This window comes from Carassius auratus, chromosome 8 (assembly GCF_003368295.1).
Source record: "Carassius auratus strain Wakin chromosome 8, ASM336829v1, whole genome shotgun sequence".
Classification (NCBI taxonomy): domain Eukaryota; kingdom Metazoa; phylum Chordata; class Actinopteri; order Cypriniformes; family Cyprinidae; genus Carassius; species Carassius auratus.
This window is the reverse complement of record NC_039250.1, coordinates 17,685,581-17,704,137: the sequence shown is the minus strand read 5'-3', so window position 1 is coordinate 17,704,137 and position 18,557 is coordinate 17,685,581. Positions and strand designations below refer to the sequence as shown.

Sequence of the window (18,557 nt, the reverse complement as noted above, 5' to 3'; positions counted from 1 at the left end):
TTGTAAATGTGTACTAGTAGCTAATGAATAATTACTAGCATCTAATGTATAAATACTAGTGTCTAACGAATAAGCACTAGCATCTAATAAGTACTAATATATAATTATTAAGTAGCAATATCTAATGAATAAGTACTAGCATCTAATAAATAAGTACTACTATCTAATGATTAAATAATAGTATCTTATATGTACTAGCATCTAATGAATAAATACTAGTACCTAATAAATAAGCACTAGTATCTGATGAATAAGTACAAGTAGCTTTACTAAAGACACTAGTACCTAAAGAATAAGTACTAGTAGTTAATGAATAATTACTGGTACATAATGGAAAAGATACTAGTATTTACAAAAAAAAAAAAGTACTATTAATGTTAAATTAGATACTAGTGTTGTTTATAGATTAAATGTTAGAATGGCTTGCAATATGATAATCTTTGTTTTCAAGTCACATTTTTCTTCTCCCAATCACTAGTGTAGGCTGTAAGACTGGTGTGGTGCTCGGCCTGATTGGTCCGATCCACATGGTTCTTCCCAATTTACACAGCTTACGAAGTACACAAGCGAAAGATGTGAAGACTAATTTTTACTCAAGTTCAAGTAAAAGTACAGAAAACTAAACTTTAGTACAAAAACTACATTTTTTTTTTTAAAGTGCACTTTCTATTATTGTTGTATGTAATACTTGCAATCTTTCAAAAGTACTAAAAAAGTCACAAGTTCACAGAACAAAAAATGAAATACTAAAATAAGTGAAGTACGGATTCTCAAAAAGTGCTTCCAAGTGCAATACTCAAGTAAATGTTCTTGGTTACGGTCCACCTCTGGATAGGACTGTGTAAAAAAAAAAAATTCAGCAAACAAAAAGAACAAAATGCAAGCTCCAGCCAACGAAATTCTGAAATATTTATCCATCATAATCATTTACATGACTTTAAGGGATAGTTCACTCAAAAATGAAAATTTTCATTAATATAATTACAGAATATTAATGTAATGCCTCATGTCATTTCAAACCGAACACAAATTAAGATATTTCTGATAAAATCCAAGAGCTTTCCGACATCTGCTCAGTTAATACTGTAGCTTTAAGGCCGTGTCCAAAATCTTCACCTTATAGTGCACTATTTAAGCCATTAGCTGTGGTGTCTGAATCAATGTACACTGAGTAGTGCCAGAGTGCACCTCTGTGACGAGTATACAATACAACCAGTGCACACTCACTAGACGCCAGGCTAGAATATGCATTCACATTATAATAAAAGTGTTTTACAATATTATTTAAAAAAACATTTTATAATAACATGATGTTGTTACCATAGTATAATTCTTGTTTAATATTTTAGTAATAACTATTTGTAATAATTATTGTTAGTACTCCTAGTTCAAATTGTGCAGCTCTACAAACAAGCACAACAAACCTGGTGCTCTTTTACAACCAGAAAAACAGCAATTGGATTTAGGCAACCCTAGCACTGGAGGCGATTTGGGATACACAGCATAAATCTCACTCCTGAATTTCTCACCATGCTCCTGATTCGGTTTATCTGCTCATTAGTACAGGCCTTATGAGTTGAACCACCACTCGTGTGCAGTGCTTTCCAAAGATCAGTATTTAAAAAACATTATAAACTGACAAATGAATAAATACTACCAACAACAGAACAACCGCAACAGTAGAGCAATAAAAAAAGGACAACAAACAAATCAATGGCAATAAGCTTTTTATTTAAACATTAAGGCAGTGTCTGTTTTTTTTTCTGTTTAATTTTTACACTGCTATCCACAAAGCTTGCTGGTGGCCATGTTGAAATACAACAGTGTGAATATCAATCTTGCAGCAAATCACATAAATATGTACATCCTTTTAGGTCTATTTACACTCCTCGCTATAATACAGTGGGCCTTAAAAAAAGAAAAAAAGAAAAAGCAATATGCACAAAATGGTTGTACGAAAACAGATGCCACCCAAATACCCACTTAACCTTTCCAATCTAAAGAGGGGCGATGATTACCGCTGTTTTCCCATCTCTCTCCTCTTCATTTGTTTTAATCTCTCCGCTTCATTTACGTTTATCAGTTACAAATGAGAACGCCTCCTCATCTAAGGAAAGTGCAATACTGTCCTCAGTAAAAAGGTCAAACAAACAGTCAATAAAGAGGAAAGAGAGCTCGCTATACAAGAAAACACTGAACTTTAGAGTGACTTGTCCACAAAATACAATACTGTCTGGAGTGATATGTCAGAGAACGTATCTCAAAATCAGAGCAGAGCATTCTGGGATGTCTGTGCAGATGTTATGGTAATAAAAAAAAAGAAAAAAGTATAGCTACTGTTCGCTCACCCCATTCAGGGATCTTGATGAGAATGTATTTGGGATTGAAGTGACTGAAGATAAAGCCCCATTATAAAAAACCACACTAGGTAGTGCACTACAACGGTCCTCAACCATCAAAGCAACAACAAAAGCCCCCCACCGGATAAAACCCACCGCTGAACTTCACGTTTCATCTTTTAATTATCTTCTAAAAATATCCACAAAGTCTGGAGATTACAATGAGCATTGCAGTTCGAACTGTTAAAGAGACCTTTCATAGTAAAACCATGTGACAAATAAAAGTCAAACAATACGAATTAAAACATTTCATTAAATCTAATATTCATGCAAAGCAATTAGTAATCCCACCGCTGAGGCGTTTTGGAGAGGAGACTGACACGGTAAATGTCTCCTTCACGGATTTAAATTGTGCCTGCGTGACAAATTGTACAACCCTGGCATAACAAGGAGAAAAGAAACAAATTTAAAAACAAAAACAACTGTGCGTAGTCACTTGGTAGTTTTAACTTCAGAAATGTATATGTCAAATACATGGCACTTAACACTAGAATTATCTTTAAAACTGTACAGAGTGAAGGACTACAGGTTAGATGAGGTGTGCCGTCTGCTCACCTCAATTTTATTTTATATGCAGGATATCTCTCCTCAAATGAACCTACAGAAAGAAAGAAAAAAACATCCCCAAGCCTTCGTTTAAGCATTAAAGAGCAAAAGTTAAGCAGCTCTCAGTGAGTGTCATATCAAAGGACTGGCCAGACAGCATGGCTTTAACTCTTCAACAAACAGATGACGTGAAACACAACAGGTCTGCTGGGACGTTCAGACCTGATCAAGCAGCTTCCCCTAAAGATGCGTCCACTCGCTCAACTCTCTGCCAGTGATTGTCGCAAGAGAGTGGAACACTTGACAAGGTAGGTGACGAAACAAATCAACAAAGCTCTGTATAAGAAAAACAACTAAAATAAATGCTGTTTAAAAAGTTGCATTCAGGTCGGCATCCGCTGAAGGACACTGACAGGAACCGTTTGCCGACTAAGTGCTTAACTCATTACAAAAAAAACATGCAAAGGTTTATGTACATAAAAAAAGTTCGGACATCTACTATCAAAGAGAGATGACAGAAGAGACAACGTATTATTGGTCATCTAGAGGCCAAAAATGAAGGTTTGATGTTAACAAATGAACATTATGAGGACCCTGTAAAACCAATGATTTGGCCGCCCACATAAACTCTCAGAAGTAGCACGGAACGGACATAACGTTACAGGATAACATGAACTCTGCTTCAAAAACCAGTAGAGTTTAGTGCAGGGATCGACTACCCTGCCTTTCTGAAGGTCTATGTTTCATCACACAAATACTCAGATGACCCAACAGTGTCAGATCCATAAAAAAAATAACAGGGTCATCTTGACAACACATGAGTCATCATGAAGGACTGCAGATGCACATGAGAACTCGGAGGCCATACGTGCACGCCTGTGTGTGTGGTGCTTATTTCTGTTTCATCCAGCCTTTGCATTACACCACACACACACACACACAAAATAAACAATTTGCTGCTGAATTACAGTATAAGAGTGTGTGTGTCCTGAGCAGTCTAATGAGGAATGCTCCAAAACGCGTCAACAAAACAGATGAGTCCATGAGTCAACTCTTATTAAAAAAAAATAACCTAAAAAGTGATTCATCCTACAAGTAGTCCTGGAGTGACGCACACGCCAACACACTGATACATAAACCCACGTCTGCAGCCATGTAATGCACTTCCACTGATGGCGTGAGTGTGTGCACGTAATGTTTTTCTCTATGCATGATTATGTGTGTAGAGGTATCAGAGGGCATGAGCGCTGATGGACGTATGTTCCCGTATGTCAGCATGGACATGAGTACGTGCGTTTACGAACATCCCTGTTTACAGTAACAAGTTTCTGTTCACAAGCAGCAAACGTTCAGTCCTAGTGTACGCAGCGTGAGGTGTGTGTTCACTCGCTGTCTGAAAGGGTCTCGTACTGAGAGCACAGCAGAGGTTTGGGTTCTTCCTCCCAGGTGCGGGGTTGAGTCTGGCTCTGTGGAGGCGCTGATGTGCCCTGCTGCGTTGGGGAAGGTGAGGGTCCCGACATCATCCCGCTGGGGAGACGCATCTGCATGGTCAGGGGGTTACAGGGGAATGGAGTGGGGCCTAAGAGGAGGAACCAGAAAAAAATGTCAGAGATTATGTATAAATATATAAAATGTGCAGTACCATTCGGTAGGACTTGTAACATTTCTAAAGGAAGTCTCTTATGCTCACCAAGGCTGCATTTATTCAATCAGAAATACAGTAAAACGTCCTTTTTCGAAGCTTTTCTATTTAAACGCATTTTAAAATACAATTGATTTCTTTGATGACAAACCTGAATTTACACGATCCTTCACAAATCATTGTAATATGCTGATTTGATGCTGAAGAAACATTTCTGATTTTAATCGAAGTTGAAACCTGTTGAGCTGCTTAATATTTTTGTAGAAAACCCTGATCAAATTATTTTCAGGGTTCTTTGATGAATAGATGAATACCGTATTTTCTGGGCTATAAGTCGCACTTTTTTTCATAGTTTGGCTGGTCCTGTGACTTACAGTCAGGTGCGACTTATTTATCAAAATTAATTTGACATGAACCGAGAAAAAATGAACCAAGAGAAAACATTACCGTGTACAGCCACAAGAGGGCACTCTATGCTGCCAGAGATGCTGCTCAATGCTCCTGTAGTCTACACTAAGCAGCATAGAGCGCCCTCTCGCGGCTGTAGACTGTAATGTTTTCTCTTGGTTCTTCGACCTATAGTCCAGTGCAACTTATATATGTTTTTTTCCTCGTCATGATGTATTTTTGGACTGATGCGACTTATACTCAGGTGTGACTTATAGTCCGAATAATACTGTAGTCACCTTTGACCAATTTATTGCAACCTTTCAGAAATTATACATTTTCCCCCTTGCTAAAAAGCAAAAAATCTTAACTTGAATTTAACAAATTAAACCAAATGTATAATATAATGATTTGAAATATTAGGTGAAATTGATTCAGTTATATTTTTTTGCAGATGTTCCTACATATATTTTGATTGTGTGTGTCCACACGTGTACCTGTAGATGAGGGTCTGTCCTCCCACACTCTGTTGGTGAGTGGGGTGTGACGGTTACAGTCTCCCTCAGAGTGGACAGAGGACACAGATGAAGGTCTCTCTCCTCCAGACAGACCAGGAGACTTAGTCTTGCGACCATTTGAGCGCCCTCCTTTGGATTTAACTGAATTCAAACACAGGAAACAAATCAGATAGTCAGAGATAGTCAGACAAACAAATACAAAGATATCTGAATGTATTTCCAAAATAATTCTCAGCTGGTGGAACATAATGCAAAACAGGACAAAGGTCTATTCTATAACCAGTGAAAAAAAGTATGCAAATGCAAGTAATACATAAAAGTTGTTTTGTTGTAGACATGAAAGAAACAAAACAGTGCATATTTACCAGTCACTTGGTAAAAATGAGAAAAAAATGGGGTGGTGCCAAAATGAACATGTTGAGCCCTCAAAAAATTAAAGTATGCAAGATAAGAAAACACAACTGCATTAAATACAGGCTCATCATCGTGTAACAATTTATCATCACATGCTGTTAATTTACATGTGAGCACCTTTGGTCCAAAAAATGGAGCCAAAACTTGACACATGCTGCCATGAAGGTAGCTGCATTATCAAGGGTTTATTTGGTGCACCTGGCAGGGAGTAGGGGTCTTCAGAACGCCCATCCGCTGAAGCTGGTGGCCCGATGGCAGCTGGCACCCCAACACTCATCGAGCTGACAGAGTTAGACGGCGAGCGTTCATCCATCTGTTCATCATAATTGCCCATGAGAGCCTTCCTGATGATGGCCTCCAGACCTATAGTATTACCGCTGGCCTCTGGTGGCGGGTGACTGCGCACACTCACAGGTACTAAAACAGAAGTTACAGTGGTTGTGTTAAAGAAACAGGAGTGTGTGAAGTTATTTGGCAAGCTTTCCTTAAGACAAAGGACAGTGGTATAAAATTAACTGCTGTTGAGGAGAAGACCACAACTGGAGGAGCTGCTCACCTGCATTTGTAGAGGCGGGCATGTTAAAGATTTCTGTCCCAGGTTGGCCTGGGTCTAAAACAGAGACAGGAAAAGATAAGTTTAGTCAGCAACAATAACATGCATATTAATGCCAGTTAAAACCCAACAGATTCAGTCCCATTAACTCACTGAATTCAGCCTCTGTCCCAACCACCATCTTCTTAATCATTTCCTTCTTGCTCTTGACAATAGCGGAGTTGCTCTCAGTCAGTTTACTGAAGAAGGCTGGATGTTGAGAGCTACTGGCCGGTGAACGAGATCCCATTCTGAGACACAAATGCAGAGAATGAGAACTGAAAATACATGATGAAAGATGATCCAATTAGTGAAGGAATCCTTCTATTGAGTCAAATAGTTTAACTGATTCATTAACCCTCTGGAGTCTAAGGGTATTTCTGATGCCTGGAGAAGTTTTGTCATGCCCTGACATTTGTGCTTTTTTCAGTTTCTTATAACATCTAAATGGCTGAAATCTTATCTCACTGTAATCAGCACATACTGTGCTATAATAATATGTGAGCAGCATGTATGTACATGATTGTGTTTTTGAAAAAAAATTGTTATGTGTGGTAAGTGAAAAACTCAAAATGTTAAAATAACTTGAATAAGGCCATATAACACATATAGAACATTCGTTCCCGGGACTTTTGAGAACTGGTGCTTGTAGCGTAGAATGTTTCTTTCTAAATTATGCGAAAATCTTCTTGTTTACTCACTCACAGAAAACAATATATTGATTTAAATTTTCGAAGACACTTTTTGTTGGTAAAAGTCATATGCGAGTAGGCATCAACTATCATGAATATCATTGTGAGATTACACCTGAGAAGACAAAGGCCTGCATAATCAGCCGCATAATGAGCCTTTCAGTCAGCTGTGTCATTGTGAGTGAGGAGTTACAAGAAAGAATGTGAGGACAAAATAAATATATATAATTTTATGTTTGTAGTTTATTTAGAATATATTTAATTATCCCTCAACATAATTTAATATCCACTTGGGGGAGCAGTTAAACAATTTATTAGGGGCAATCAAAGCTGGCTTTCAAAGCTGATTTTTTTGCATCATTACTCCAGTCACACAATCCTTCAGAAATCCTTTTAACAATCTGATTTTCTACAAAAAAAAAAAAAAAAAAAAAAAAAACATTTATTGTTATTATTCGCATTATTATTATTATTCATGTTGAAAAGAGCTGAGAATATTTTTCAGTTTTTTAGGGGGGATATATTGAAAGAATAGCATTGTTTGTTACATTTGTTACAGTTATATTTATTGGTTACATTTACATTTATTTGTTACATTTATATTATTTACATCAAGCTTTTGAATGGTATAGTATTGTATATTGTTATTGAAACTTCATAATATTTCACTTGATTATACATTTAGTCAGGAATTATAGTTTGGAAAAAGTATTTGGAAAAAGTCGAACTATTAAAATGTTTACACTTTAAGTGAAAACTAGTACAGGTATATAAATAAATAAAAAGAAACTTCCTCATGTTTATGATCTCTGCTGAATAAAGCGCTTCATTCTTTTTTTTTTTCTGAGGAAATCCAAATCCTCAACCACATCACATCTTTTTGGGGTGAATAATGTCTTATTCCTCTCATCGTGAAGCAAACCGTAAAATAAAAGAACTTGAAGAACAGTCTCGCTTCGTTGTCCTCTGTTGTGTGGGCGTATTCAAGCCACGCGCTTCAGTGAAACATTAGAATCTGAATAGAGCGTTCAGCGCGGGGGCGTGGTCACATTAGAAGATAATGAAGGGAGACGTGAAAGACGGACATCACGTTATTTTCGTATGGATTACTTTATCACAGAATATTTTTTTTCGGCAGCATTTGTTTAGTTTAAAAGTAGACATGTCAGGCTTTCTATAGATATCTCTCTCGTCTCTTTGTTGAGTATTCACTGAGTTACAGTTCATTTTAATGACGCGTTGAAATGCACAACGTTTTGTTGTTATGTCTGTATACAAAAAAAAAGATGTATTTGATTGATGTATTGCTCTTATCAGTATGATCAAAACTGAAAGTGTAATTTAAGTTCTTTTCAGGGTTATCAGGAGAAAATGCCTCATAACGCATATATGCGTTAATCGACTCCAGAGGGTTAAAGAATGGACTCTTTTCACAGACTGTGATGAGGTGCTTCCAGAGCTATTAAAAATCAAACTGAAATTATAATTATAGTTTTCTGTACACCACTATGGAAGTTCAATCAAGCATGACGACTTCTGCCTCAGAGAACCAAGGGAATGTGTAAAGTGTCCATTGCAAAGAATCAGTCTGAATCGTTTTTTGAACCAATTCACTCTAATAAGACCCACTCCCATCACTATCACGTGAATGCATCTGTTTGTATGTTATATACCCCTGCTCCGCCTGTTCATTAGGGTAAGCAGCTCCTGGTGTCTCTGGCTCTGAAACGGCCCCTGGTGGTGAAACCGGTTCAATCCCATCAGCAGCCAGACTCACTGGAGAGGTCTTACTCTGAGAAGGAGACCTGTCTCTGCCTCTCTCCCTCTCAGCAGCCGTGCCTTCTGGGGTGTAGCGGGCATTAGGGTCAGTGGGGGTCTGGGCTTGGGGAGCGCTGGGAGGACGAGTGAGATCCAGCACAGGGGAGTTGTGATATCCAAACACAGGCTGTAGGGATGACTGACCCCCTATCTGGCCTTGCTGCGACTGCCGTGTGTAGTCTTTCGTGATCACCTCCTGTAAAGAGAAAACATCCATTTGGTGACGTGCAAGCAGGAGACAAGTACACATATTTATATTTAGTACATATATATATATATATATTTTTACCTATGTAAAAGGTAAACTTGATTTTAATTGCGACAGCCATACAGATTCCTTCATTTAATTGTCTAGAATTTGCTGGGCATTTTTGTCCATTTTTGTGGCACTTACACTGATGTGCTGGGCGAGGGTGACCACTCTCTGAGAGCCTTTGACAGCAGAAGGCGGCTGCTGACCTGGAGAAAGTCTGTCCTCAGACCCGTACAGCTGTTCTAGGGCCTTTTGGTGAGCTGCAGAGAGGACAGCGAAGCACACATAAACAGGTAGAGAAGACATGAAAGTGCAGTTGAGTATGGTGTGGCAGAAGGCTCTAGATTACTCTGAGGGTAAAAGCAGAGACGGGTGTGTAAGCGGTGCGGTCACATACAGGCTCTGGGATAACAGTACTCAATGACTTGCTCACACGTGTGTTCAGAGATCAAGCCAACATTATGGAGGCATCTGACTTTAGTCAAGTGTAAGCACTGTGCTGATTAGCAAAAATGCTTTAAACAAAAACAACAATAAAACAGAAGCAAAATGCATGTTTAATATGAGCTGTGAAGGAAGGAGAGGTGGATATATCTGCTTTAATACCAGGCCTAAGAATCAGGGATATTTTCCTTTTTCTGCAGCTGTAAATTGGATTTTCCCCACTGTTTTCACACTAGCCATTGTTATATTTACAACAGAATAAAGTATAGATTGACATGATAGAAAATTATATATATGATATATATATATAGGGTGATCAGACATCTCGTTATTCCCGTGTGTGTGTGTGTATATACACACAAACACACACATACACACACACATACATACATAGACAACTCATGGATTCAATTCAAATGAATAGAAAGGTCTTAAAAGACTTCAAGCACATCCAAGAACAACATCGGTTAAATGCAGTGATGTGAATCATGAGGAATTATTGATTCTAATCCCACATAATGGTTTCAGACACTTTTGTTATTTTTAAAGAAGCCTCCACCCCCCCAAAATTTTTAAAAATACTTTTCACTTGTCAATCTCACTCGCTTTAAATTCTGCACAGTAGTGTTCTAAAAGCAAGACTTATGTGTTTGAAACTGGCTGTAGATTCAATAAGATTGAGGAAGATTCCAGATATTAAAAACCAAACACCTTGAAATCATTCAGCTCCAGATCCGTCTAGACCCTCATTTTCTTTAACTTGTAAAATTAGTTAGCTTCATGCAGCTATCAAACTGTCGAAGTGCCAGAGTGCCCTCCCTCCAAAAAAAGGAAATGAAACGGGAAGCAAACGTAAAGCTATGGAATGTTCCCCAAAACAAAACAAAAAAAGATGTAAAGGGGAACACAAGAGGCAAGCCAGTAAAGACATTATGAAACGATGAGAAACCACATGACTGCTGAATGACAGCTCTTAAAGTTCACCTCAGGATCTCTCTCTGGTCTAGAAAAGCTGGTCTCCAGACACATCATTCTGGACCGTTAGGGCGTAGACTGAGATATACGCCTGTGGCCATTACAGAGCAGAAGCTCAAATCATTTAATGATTTCACTGCTTCACTGCATTAATTTGTGGAAGTTTGGACTGAAACATGCAGAATCTCCCCTCAATATTTGGATTTGGCGAACAGACAAATAGGTTTAGGTGATGCAAAAGGGGAGGTAAACCTTCGGTGCTCTTTAAGCAATGCTTCAGGTGCCAGAAAAAAAAGCAATAGGTAGAAGCATATTCAAAATAAATAAATAATCCAAAATAATATGAAAACCGGGTTGATTCTGATCGATGGCAACCACCACAAGCGTGCACTAGGCCACAGACGTAAGGGGGTGGGGATGGATCGGGGCGCAGGAGGGGTAGAGGAAGGGTGGAGGGATGGAAAGATGTTGGGTGGATTGGTAGAGAACAGGAAGGACAGGGAGGGGAAGGGAAGGGTGGGGTGGGGAGGGAAGGTGGCGTTAACAGCCCAAAGGTCCCAGAGCGTCTTACCATCACAGGTGCCGTTGGTCGCGAGCGCACCAGTCTCTGGCATCGCCGCATCACAAGAAATTTGATGCATGATTATCGCGTTTATGAAGTTGGCCGCTGTCATGGTGGTCTTACCGAGTGCTCGAAGTTCGTGTTCCTGCATGGACATCACTTTGTTTTGAGTCTTTTCCCTACTTGACGCGCTGCTGATGCCATCTCCACCACGGGACGGGACGGAACTGCTGCCGCTGTTGTTTTCGGAAGCCAGCAAGGGGTGCCCTCGACTTGTGGGCAGACCGAGGTGGGCACCAGGGTTCTGGCTGTATGGAGAGGGGTATGACCCACCGGCACCAGGGCTGGCTAGCTTGGGGTCAGACTTGGAAGAGGATGAATGGTCCTGATATTTGGGCAGACCTCCACGCCCATGGCTTTTGCCCCCATCTCTATTTGAATCTTTAGCATTTGAGTCTGTAACAGATGTGTAACCCTCATTGGCTAAACCAGACCGAAGGTGCCCACTGAAGCCCTGGTAGCGAGCAGATCCTGGAGGCCTGAAGAAAGGTGAAGGGAAACAAATGATGTTGTTTATCTCGCTGGGCTTACCGTCAGACAGCAGTTTGAGCAGTGGAGACTCACCGCAGCACAGAGGGACTGTTGTGCTCAGAATTGGCCAGGCTCTTTGAGCTGGTGTTGTGCAGAACGCTAGGTCTCTGCTGCAGGCTCTCCTGGGGACGAGGGGAGAGCGGAGAGGACTGGTGACTGTATGGATGAGACGGGGGACGAGAACTGCTGCTACTGCCGCCACCCATCTGTTCTGGTGCTCCTGTTTGGACACAATGTTCAGACATTTAGCAACGCTGACCTGCATAATGATTATTGGCAAAAGTACACGAACATCGAACAACTCAATATTAATCCAATCATAATTACAGCTGTAAATCTGTATGTTAAGAAACTGAAACTAAGCTTAAATGAAATATGAAAATGAAAAAAATATATAATATCAGATGAAATCAGTTGAAATACATTTCTAAAACGGAAATAAAAATAAAAGCTATACAGAAATTAAAAACCTCAAACTAATAAAAATGACAAGTACATTAAGATAAACAAAAACAAACTAAAAATAAAATATGAAAACAAGTCAATTAAAAATTTATAAATACTATATAAATGGATCTAAAATAAAAGCTGTAAAACAGTTAATGATTTATCAAGTTCACTGTAAAATCTGTCAACACGCTAAATTAATAACAATGAATCCTATAAATATTTGCTGAAAAGAGCCCCCAAAGAAGATGATATAAAGACGTTCATTAAAGTGGCTGTACACATTCAAAGTTAAAGGCAGTGAGGGGGCTCACCTGGTCTCCAGATAGGGGCATGTTCCACGTTACCATGACCGAGAGACTTGTCTCTTTCTCTGTCCCGATCTTTCTCACGCTCTCTCTCTCGGTCTCGTTCCCTGTCCCTCTCTCGATCCCGCTCTCGGTCTCTCTCACGATCCCGCTCTCTCTCCCTTTCTCTCTCCCTTTCTCTCTCTCTCTCCCTCTCCCTTTCTCTCTCTGAGGAACTTGAACCACCTTGGATCTTGCTCATGTGAGAGGCTCCCACTGTTAAGAAATAAAAACATAAAGTGAATGACACTTATAAAGAAAATTAGTTTGAAATCACCATGTTGTTTGAGTGAGTCCGTTTCTTTGTACCTGGTGAGATGGGAGATGTGTTGTAGGCTCCGCTGGGGAAACCTTGAGGGGTTGCTTGGATGTATGTCATACGATCCATGGGAGAGGCAGATGTTCCTACAAAAGGACGGAAAGAATGCACATGCATCAGATGATTACAAGTATGTAACATGTTGGTTTTTATTTTTGTATTCAGTTAGCAGTTATTTGGAATAGTTCTCCAAAAAAATGAAATATACCATCGTTTACGAACTCTCATGCAATTGTCAGTGAATAATGACTTAAACTGTGCTCTATTTCTTTAGAAGATTTAAATGATGTGAAAGACAAAAGCCTCTTTAAGGAGCCCTCACCTCTGGGTGTAGGTGAGTAGGCTAAGTTAAGAGACTGCTCTCGAGGTGTAAGGCCTCTGAGCAGGTCGGGTCTCTGGGCAGCCATTGCAGCAGCGGCTGGCCACTGGTGCATCTGCTGGGAAGTAATGTAGTCATTGAAGAGTGTCTGTCTGTTCTCCAGGGCTGCTGTTTCAGGGAAACTTCTGATCAGGTAGGGTGAGTAGTGGTGAGGGTAGCCAGGGCTAGGGTGCAGGTGACGGGGCAGGTAATACGCTGCAGTGGAGACAAGAAACAAAGTCAAAGCCAACTGACAAATACATTACATAATGCATGATATGCTATAACTATTTTCAAATATAAGTTTGGGGCCAGTTTTTTTTCAAGTCTATTTTGTTCACCAAGGCTGCATTTATGTGTTCAAAAATAGAGTAAAAAGTTATACTGTGGAATAATATAATTTTTCTTCTATCTGAATATATTTTAAAATGTGGTTTATTCCTGTGTTTTTTAGCTTATTTTACAGCAATTAATACTCCAGTCTTTGGTGTCACATGAGACTTTAGAAATCATTCTAGAATGTTAACTTGGAGCTTAAGAAGAGTGTAATCAATGTTGAAAACAGATGTGCTGCTCACTTTTTCCCAGGATGCTTTAAACATGAAGTTGAAAAGAACAAAGAAATTGAAATCTTTTCTCACTTTTTTACATTTATTTACTGTCACTTTTGATCAATTTAAAGCATCCCCCTGCTAAAGAAGCATGCTAATTAAAAACTCTTTTTTTTTTACGGATCCCAAACCTTAGAAAGGTAGAATAAGAAGGAAAATTAAATGGGAAATACCCTGATGTCATTATACATTTTAATTTAATGACATTAATTTATAACATTTACTGGTCTGGAAATCGCACGTTTGCACCCTAATATTTGTGCTGCTGAACTGCAAATACCTGGCTCGATGATTCCCCTGGGCAGAGTTGCGGGGTCAAATGTTAGAGGTATCTGGCCATGGTACATATCCGTTCCCAGCCCCTGCAGGATCCTCTCATAGGCCAAAGACGCAGTGTGCTCACTAACTGCCAGTGGAGACTTAGTGGAGCTCACCTCTCGAGGGGTGGGAGTGGCTTTTCTCTCCTGCTGCTGGGCCTTACTTGAGCCTAAGTCACACACAGTGAAACAACATTTAAACACCATACAAACTAGCTCCTGAAAGTCAGTGATTGGTAGAACATGATACCTTCATGTGCACGCTGTGAAGTTTCTCTGCCAGACAGTGGAGAGGCTCTGTGTGAGGGCGGAGGGTAGCCGGATCGTTTGTGATCTTCATAGCCCACTGGACTGTGGTGGGGTCTGCTGCTCTGCTCTCCACTAATTGCCAATGGAGATGTACGGGACAGAGAACTGGGGGTGCTGACCACAGCGCTGGGTCGTGATTTGTTCCCAACCTCCTCATAGCGAGCCCTGTCAGACCCTCTGTGCTCAGGCCTGAGCTCCAGATGAGAGGACAGTCCAGAGTAAGGCCGAGGAGAGCTGGCGATGATGGACCGCACATCATGGCGCTTGGATGAGCCAACAGGCTCTTGTTTCAGAGGGGTACCCTGTAGAACACACATTTTGTGAATATTCAGTTAATTTGACAGATGGTTGAGTGGTACTGTTTAATGTATACTGTAAAGGCAACATTTGAATCTTATCAAGCCTTGTTACTTTTGGATTTTCTTTATATTTTCTCATAATTGTGTAAATTTTCGTATTTATAGCCCTATTTCAGCAGTTTCAGACAAAACCTCTAAATATGAAATAAACATTTGTCATTTGTCAGATATCCAACCATACCAAGAAAACACCAATCAAAGCCAGTCACCTGGGTGATTGAGCCCTCCTTAGGCTTGCCTATCACAACCCCCTCAGGAGGGATCAGGTGGATGGAGCGTCCACCCTCTTTGACGGTGGTCACCATACTGTCATGAGGGCGTGATTTAAGAATGTCAGTGGGATGACCAGGGCCACGGGGTGATGGGGAACCCTCTCTCTTCATCTGTTTAACCTCCCGGCGCTGACAGTCATCACGCGGGATTCCTGGGAGAAAAAAAAAAAAGAGATGTAAGACAGGAAATAAGAGCAAGAGCTTGTATGAGCTAAAGGTGTTCAATCGAGGCTGAGTTTCTGAGATCATTCTGACCTTGGGATATGGATCCACGGATGTGGTGTAGATGAGGACTATCACGCTCGTGAGGCATTGCTCGACCGACCAAACCTACAAAAGAGAGAGACGGCAGGTGAAAGAATGTTAACTGGGAAAAGGATAAACAATGGAACTCTGTTGTACATGCTTGTTAAAGAAGGGCGTCTTATGCTCACCTTCATTTGCAGATATTGAGTCTCTCATGGGTGGCACACGAGGAATGCCAACCTCCATCATGTCATAGGTCCTCTTCAGCCCAGCCAGGTCTCCACGACCCTCTTCCTTAGAATTTGGACCCCCTGTGTGTTAAAACACAAACAATAGTCAGAGACAACTGCTCCCTTTATAAGGTTCTGAGCATTTGCATGTTTGTGTACACTTACGGTCAAAGGAGAGGATGTGTCCACTGACGCCCTCGTAGACTAAGGTCCCCTTAGAAGGAGTCTCTTCTCTGCTTCTCTCTCTGCTGGGGCTGTCCTCAGTGATCAGACGGGTTATTGTGCCCTTATACAAGACATCTGCAGGAGTGCCCTGAAAGAAACGACAGGAAAGGCTTGAAACAGAATCGTAATTTTTTCTTACCATTTGTGAAACATATCCAACTGATACTTTGTTTAATGGGGAAAAAAAATGTAGGGTGTAACTTGATTTTGACTGGATTTTTTATGTTTGCTTATTACTGCAAATAGGCATCATGAGAGAAGAGAAGTCATTTTGAGGGGGGAGGGGATGTCAATGCTTAGAATGAAAGACTACATGAATTCAAAAATAATGATGTGCATGGATAAATCATTCATAATAAACATGGCAATATTACATAAAAACAGTCTAAATGACTTAAAAATAATTAAAAACATGCCACACAAAAACCTTTGTAATTTTAGGAAGACTACAATGGACATCAACGCTGGTAAGACATCCCGGGGCCTGACCTGGTTTGGCCCTTGTGTTGTGAGAAAAGAGGAAGCGAGCACTTTGTGTCACTGGTATTTCATAAGAATTATATTTTAAGGTTACTGTAATGAATAATATGATCATGTTGATTTTGTGCCACAAAAAAGGCAGACAACTATTCAAACTGTTGCAAGAAATCGCAACAGGACAAATTAATTGTAAAAGTTTGATCTTTAACTGGCGGACTGGATAATGTTTCAGCATTACTTAACACCGTATGTCGTACAGCTGCATATGCCCGTATCTCAGGTGAACTCTTACTGACAATGATTCCTTATCTCCCCATAAATCTGCCAATGTCGTCATACAGTTAAACACAGAGCTTATCTCTGGTCTGATTAAACGCTCGTCTTTACCCATTCGGATTTGCTTGAGCGTGTAATGTGTCACAGTAGGTCAGTTGGCACATTGAGTGCGTGTTTGAGTGATCAGTAACATCAGACTGCGTAGGCGTATAAACACATTAATAAAAGGAGAGAATAGGATTGGACTCTGTGTACCTGTTGCTATGGCAACTGATTACCAGTTATGTCATAATATGACGTGATAATGGCTCTGACACAAACTGCCCGTTCCATTCGCTTTTTGAAGGGGCTTTTATATGAGCAGACTGCTCACTGTTATGTGAAGATTCCAAGAATGAGAACATCACGTAACAGAAAAACACTGACACAGTTGTAACCACAATTATGAGCCAAGTTCTCTGTGCATTTTCCATTTATAAATGTGTGCTGTGCAGAAAAAAGCTCCTTACCTGAGTGATTGAACCTCCTCGATATGATATGGAAGGTTCTTGGTGCACACGTGTGCCAGGGATGCCCTTCGTGATGCTGCCACCTTGAACAGCTGGCATGGGGCCTGTGAGAGCGAGTTTTTTAATCTCTTCATGCTATGAGCCTTATTTCTGCATTTTAATCTCTTTGATTTAAAACTGAATTGAGATAAGGGATAATGATTTGTCCCAAACTCACCCCGTGACGTAGTGCTGTCCTGTGAGGAGAGATTCTCCGTCTGAGAGGAGACGGCTCCGCGTGGAGATAACTGCTCCTGTTTAACCACTGGAAACCCTCCTGAGGAGACAGAAAGAGATGTTGGATGTGGAAAATGGACAGTTGATGTGTGATCTCATGACTCAAACTTACCCATTTTCCTCTGGTCCATCCATGAGAGAGCCATGGATCCTGGGGCTGGGATTTTCCCATGGTCGGAGCCATGAGAAGGGTTGTGCAATTGCACTGGAGTACCCTGCAATACAGAACAACAAATGCATTTATGTATGTTCACATTAACGAGCCATTAAAACACTCTGAATGTATTTTACATAATATACTGATGATAGGTCCCAGTTATACGACTTGTGCTGCTTTTACCTGCGTGATGGAACCACCAGGTTTGGCAGAGGAGATGAGAGGAGGGGGTTCTGGGATATGGAGAGGCCGCACAGCAGCCATTCTCTCCTGTGGCTGTAGAGTGGGTGCCAATGCTGAAAGAGGGAAATGAAAAAAAAACATATCTCAATAATATTAATAACAAAATTTCAAATATTAATGGTATTATTTACACTACTAGACAAAGTTTGGGAATAATTAAGTTTTTTTTGTAATCATTTTATGCTCAAGTCTGAATTTATTTGATCAAAAATACAGTGAAAACAGTAATGGTGTGAAATATCATGTTTTAAATGAACTGTTTTCTATTTTAACAATCTAATATGCTGATTTGGTGATCTATTATCAATAATTACTGGTGCTCAGTTATTAAAAATGGTTCTAATAACTGTCAATGTTGAAAACATTTTTTGCTGCTTTATATTTTTACATAAGCTGTGATTTTTGTCTGAACTTTTGAAGGGATAGAAAAAGTTCAAATGATCAAAAGAATAAAGCCCTGCCAGGCCTCAAATGTAGACCCTAGCCCGGCCCATGTCTGACAGCTTATCAGGATTACTGGCCAGAGCCCGTCTTTTTCCCCCCTTCTCCCAAAATGACTTATACTACTGTTTCAGCTATTAAAATAATTAAGTTTTGTATGTAATTGCAAAGTGATAATATTTTGTTTAGCTTTTTAATTAAGTTTATTTAGAAAAATGTTTGGAGCATTTTTTGTTCATTAAATAGGCCTATAAGTTTTTGTTTTTTAAAGTAACGACCAAGTGACTAGCAGCAGACAGTGA

The 18,557-nt window shown here is 39.9% G+C and overlaps 1 protein-coding gene across 6 annotated transcripts in view; it reads right to left on the bottom strand.

Moving 5' to 3' along the window:
- Nucleotides 1-1,710: 1,710 nt before the first annotated feature.
- LOC113107453 (nuclear receptor corepressor 2-like) overlaps nucleotides 1,711-18,557 on the bottom strand; it is a 123,526-nt gene continuing 106,679 nt past the window's right edge. For 4 of the 6 annotated variants that reach the window (XM_026269967.1, XM_026269971.1, XM_026269970.1 and 1 more), the window contains 22 exons: nucleotides 17,755-17,867; nucleotides 17,527-17,629; nucleotides 17,356-17,454; nucleotides 17,139-17,242; nucleotides 15,814-15,961; nucleotides 15,607-15,729; nucleotides 15,428-15,502; nucleotides 15,110-15,324; nucleotides 14,483-14,843; nucleotides 14,196-14,402; nucleotides 13,269-13,520; nucleotides 12,937-13,032; nucleotides 12,595-12,843; nucleotides 11,867-12,053; nucleotides 11,252-11,781; nucleotides 9,403-9,521; nucleotides 8,864-9,204; nucleotides 6,613-6,749; nucleotides 6,463-6,516; nucleotides 6,105-6,323; nucleotides 5,472-5,633; nucleotides 1,711-4,524 (listed from right to left, as the gene is read on the bottom strand). In XM_026269967.1, coding sequence (XP_026125752.1) covers nucleotides 4,328-4,524; nucleotides 5,472-5,633; nucleotides 6,105-6,323; nucleotides 6,463-6,516; nucleotides 6,613-6,749; nucleotides 8,864-9,204; nucleotides 9,403-9,521; nucleotides 11,252-11,781; nucleotides 11,867-12,053; nucleotides 12,595-12,843; nucleotides 12,937-13,032; nucleotides 13,269-13,520; nucleotides 14,196-14,402; nucleotides 14,483-14,843; nucleotides 15,110-15,324; nucleotides 15,428-15,502; nucleotides 15,607-15,729; nucleotides 15,814-15,961; nucleotides 17,139-17,242; nucleotides 17,356-17,454; nucleotides 17,527-17,629; nucleotides 17,755-17,867 — 4,091 coding nt within the window. In that variant the 3' untranslated portion in view covers nucleotides 1,711-4,327. The remainder of the gene's footprint in view (nucleotides 4,525-5,471; nucleotides 5,634-6,104; nucleotides 6,324-6,462; nucleotides 6,517-6,612; nucleotides 6,750-8,863; nucleotides 9,205-9,402; nucleotides 9,522-11,251; nucleotides 11,782-11,866; nucleotides 12,054-12,594; nucleotides 12,844-12,936; nucleotides 13,033-13,268; nucleotides 13,521-14,195; nucleotides 14,403-14,482; nucleotides 14,844-15,109; nucleotides 15,325-15,427; nucleotides 15,503-15,606; nucleotides 15,730-15,813; nucleotides 15,962-17,138; nucleotides 17,243-17,355; nucleotides 17,455-17,526; nucleotides 17,630-17,754; nucleotides 17,868-18,557) is intronic. The other 2 variants (XM_026269972.1, XM_026269973.1) reach the window with 1 other exon arrangement.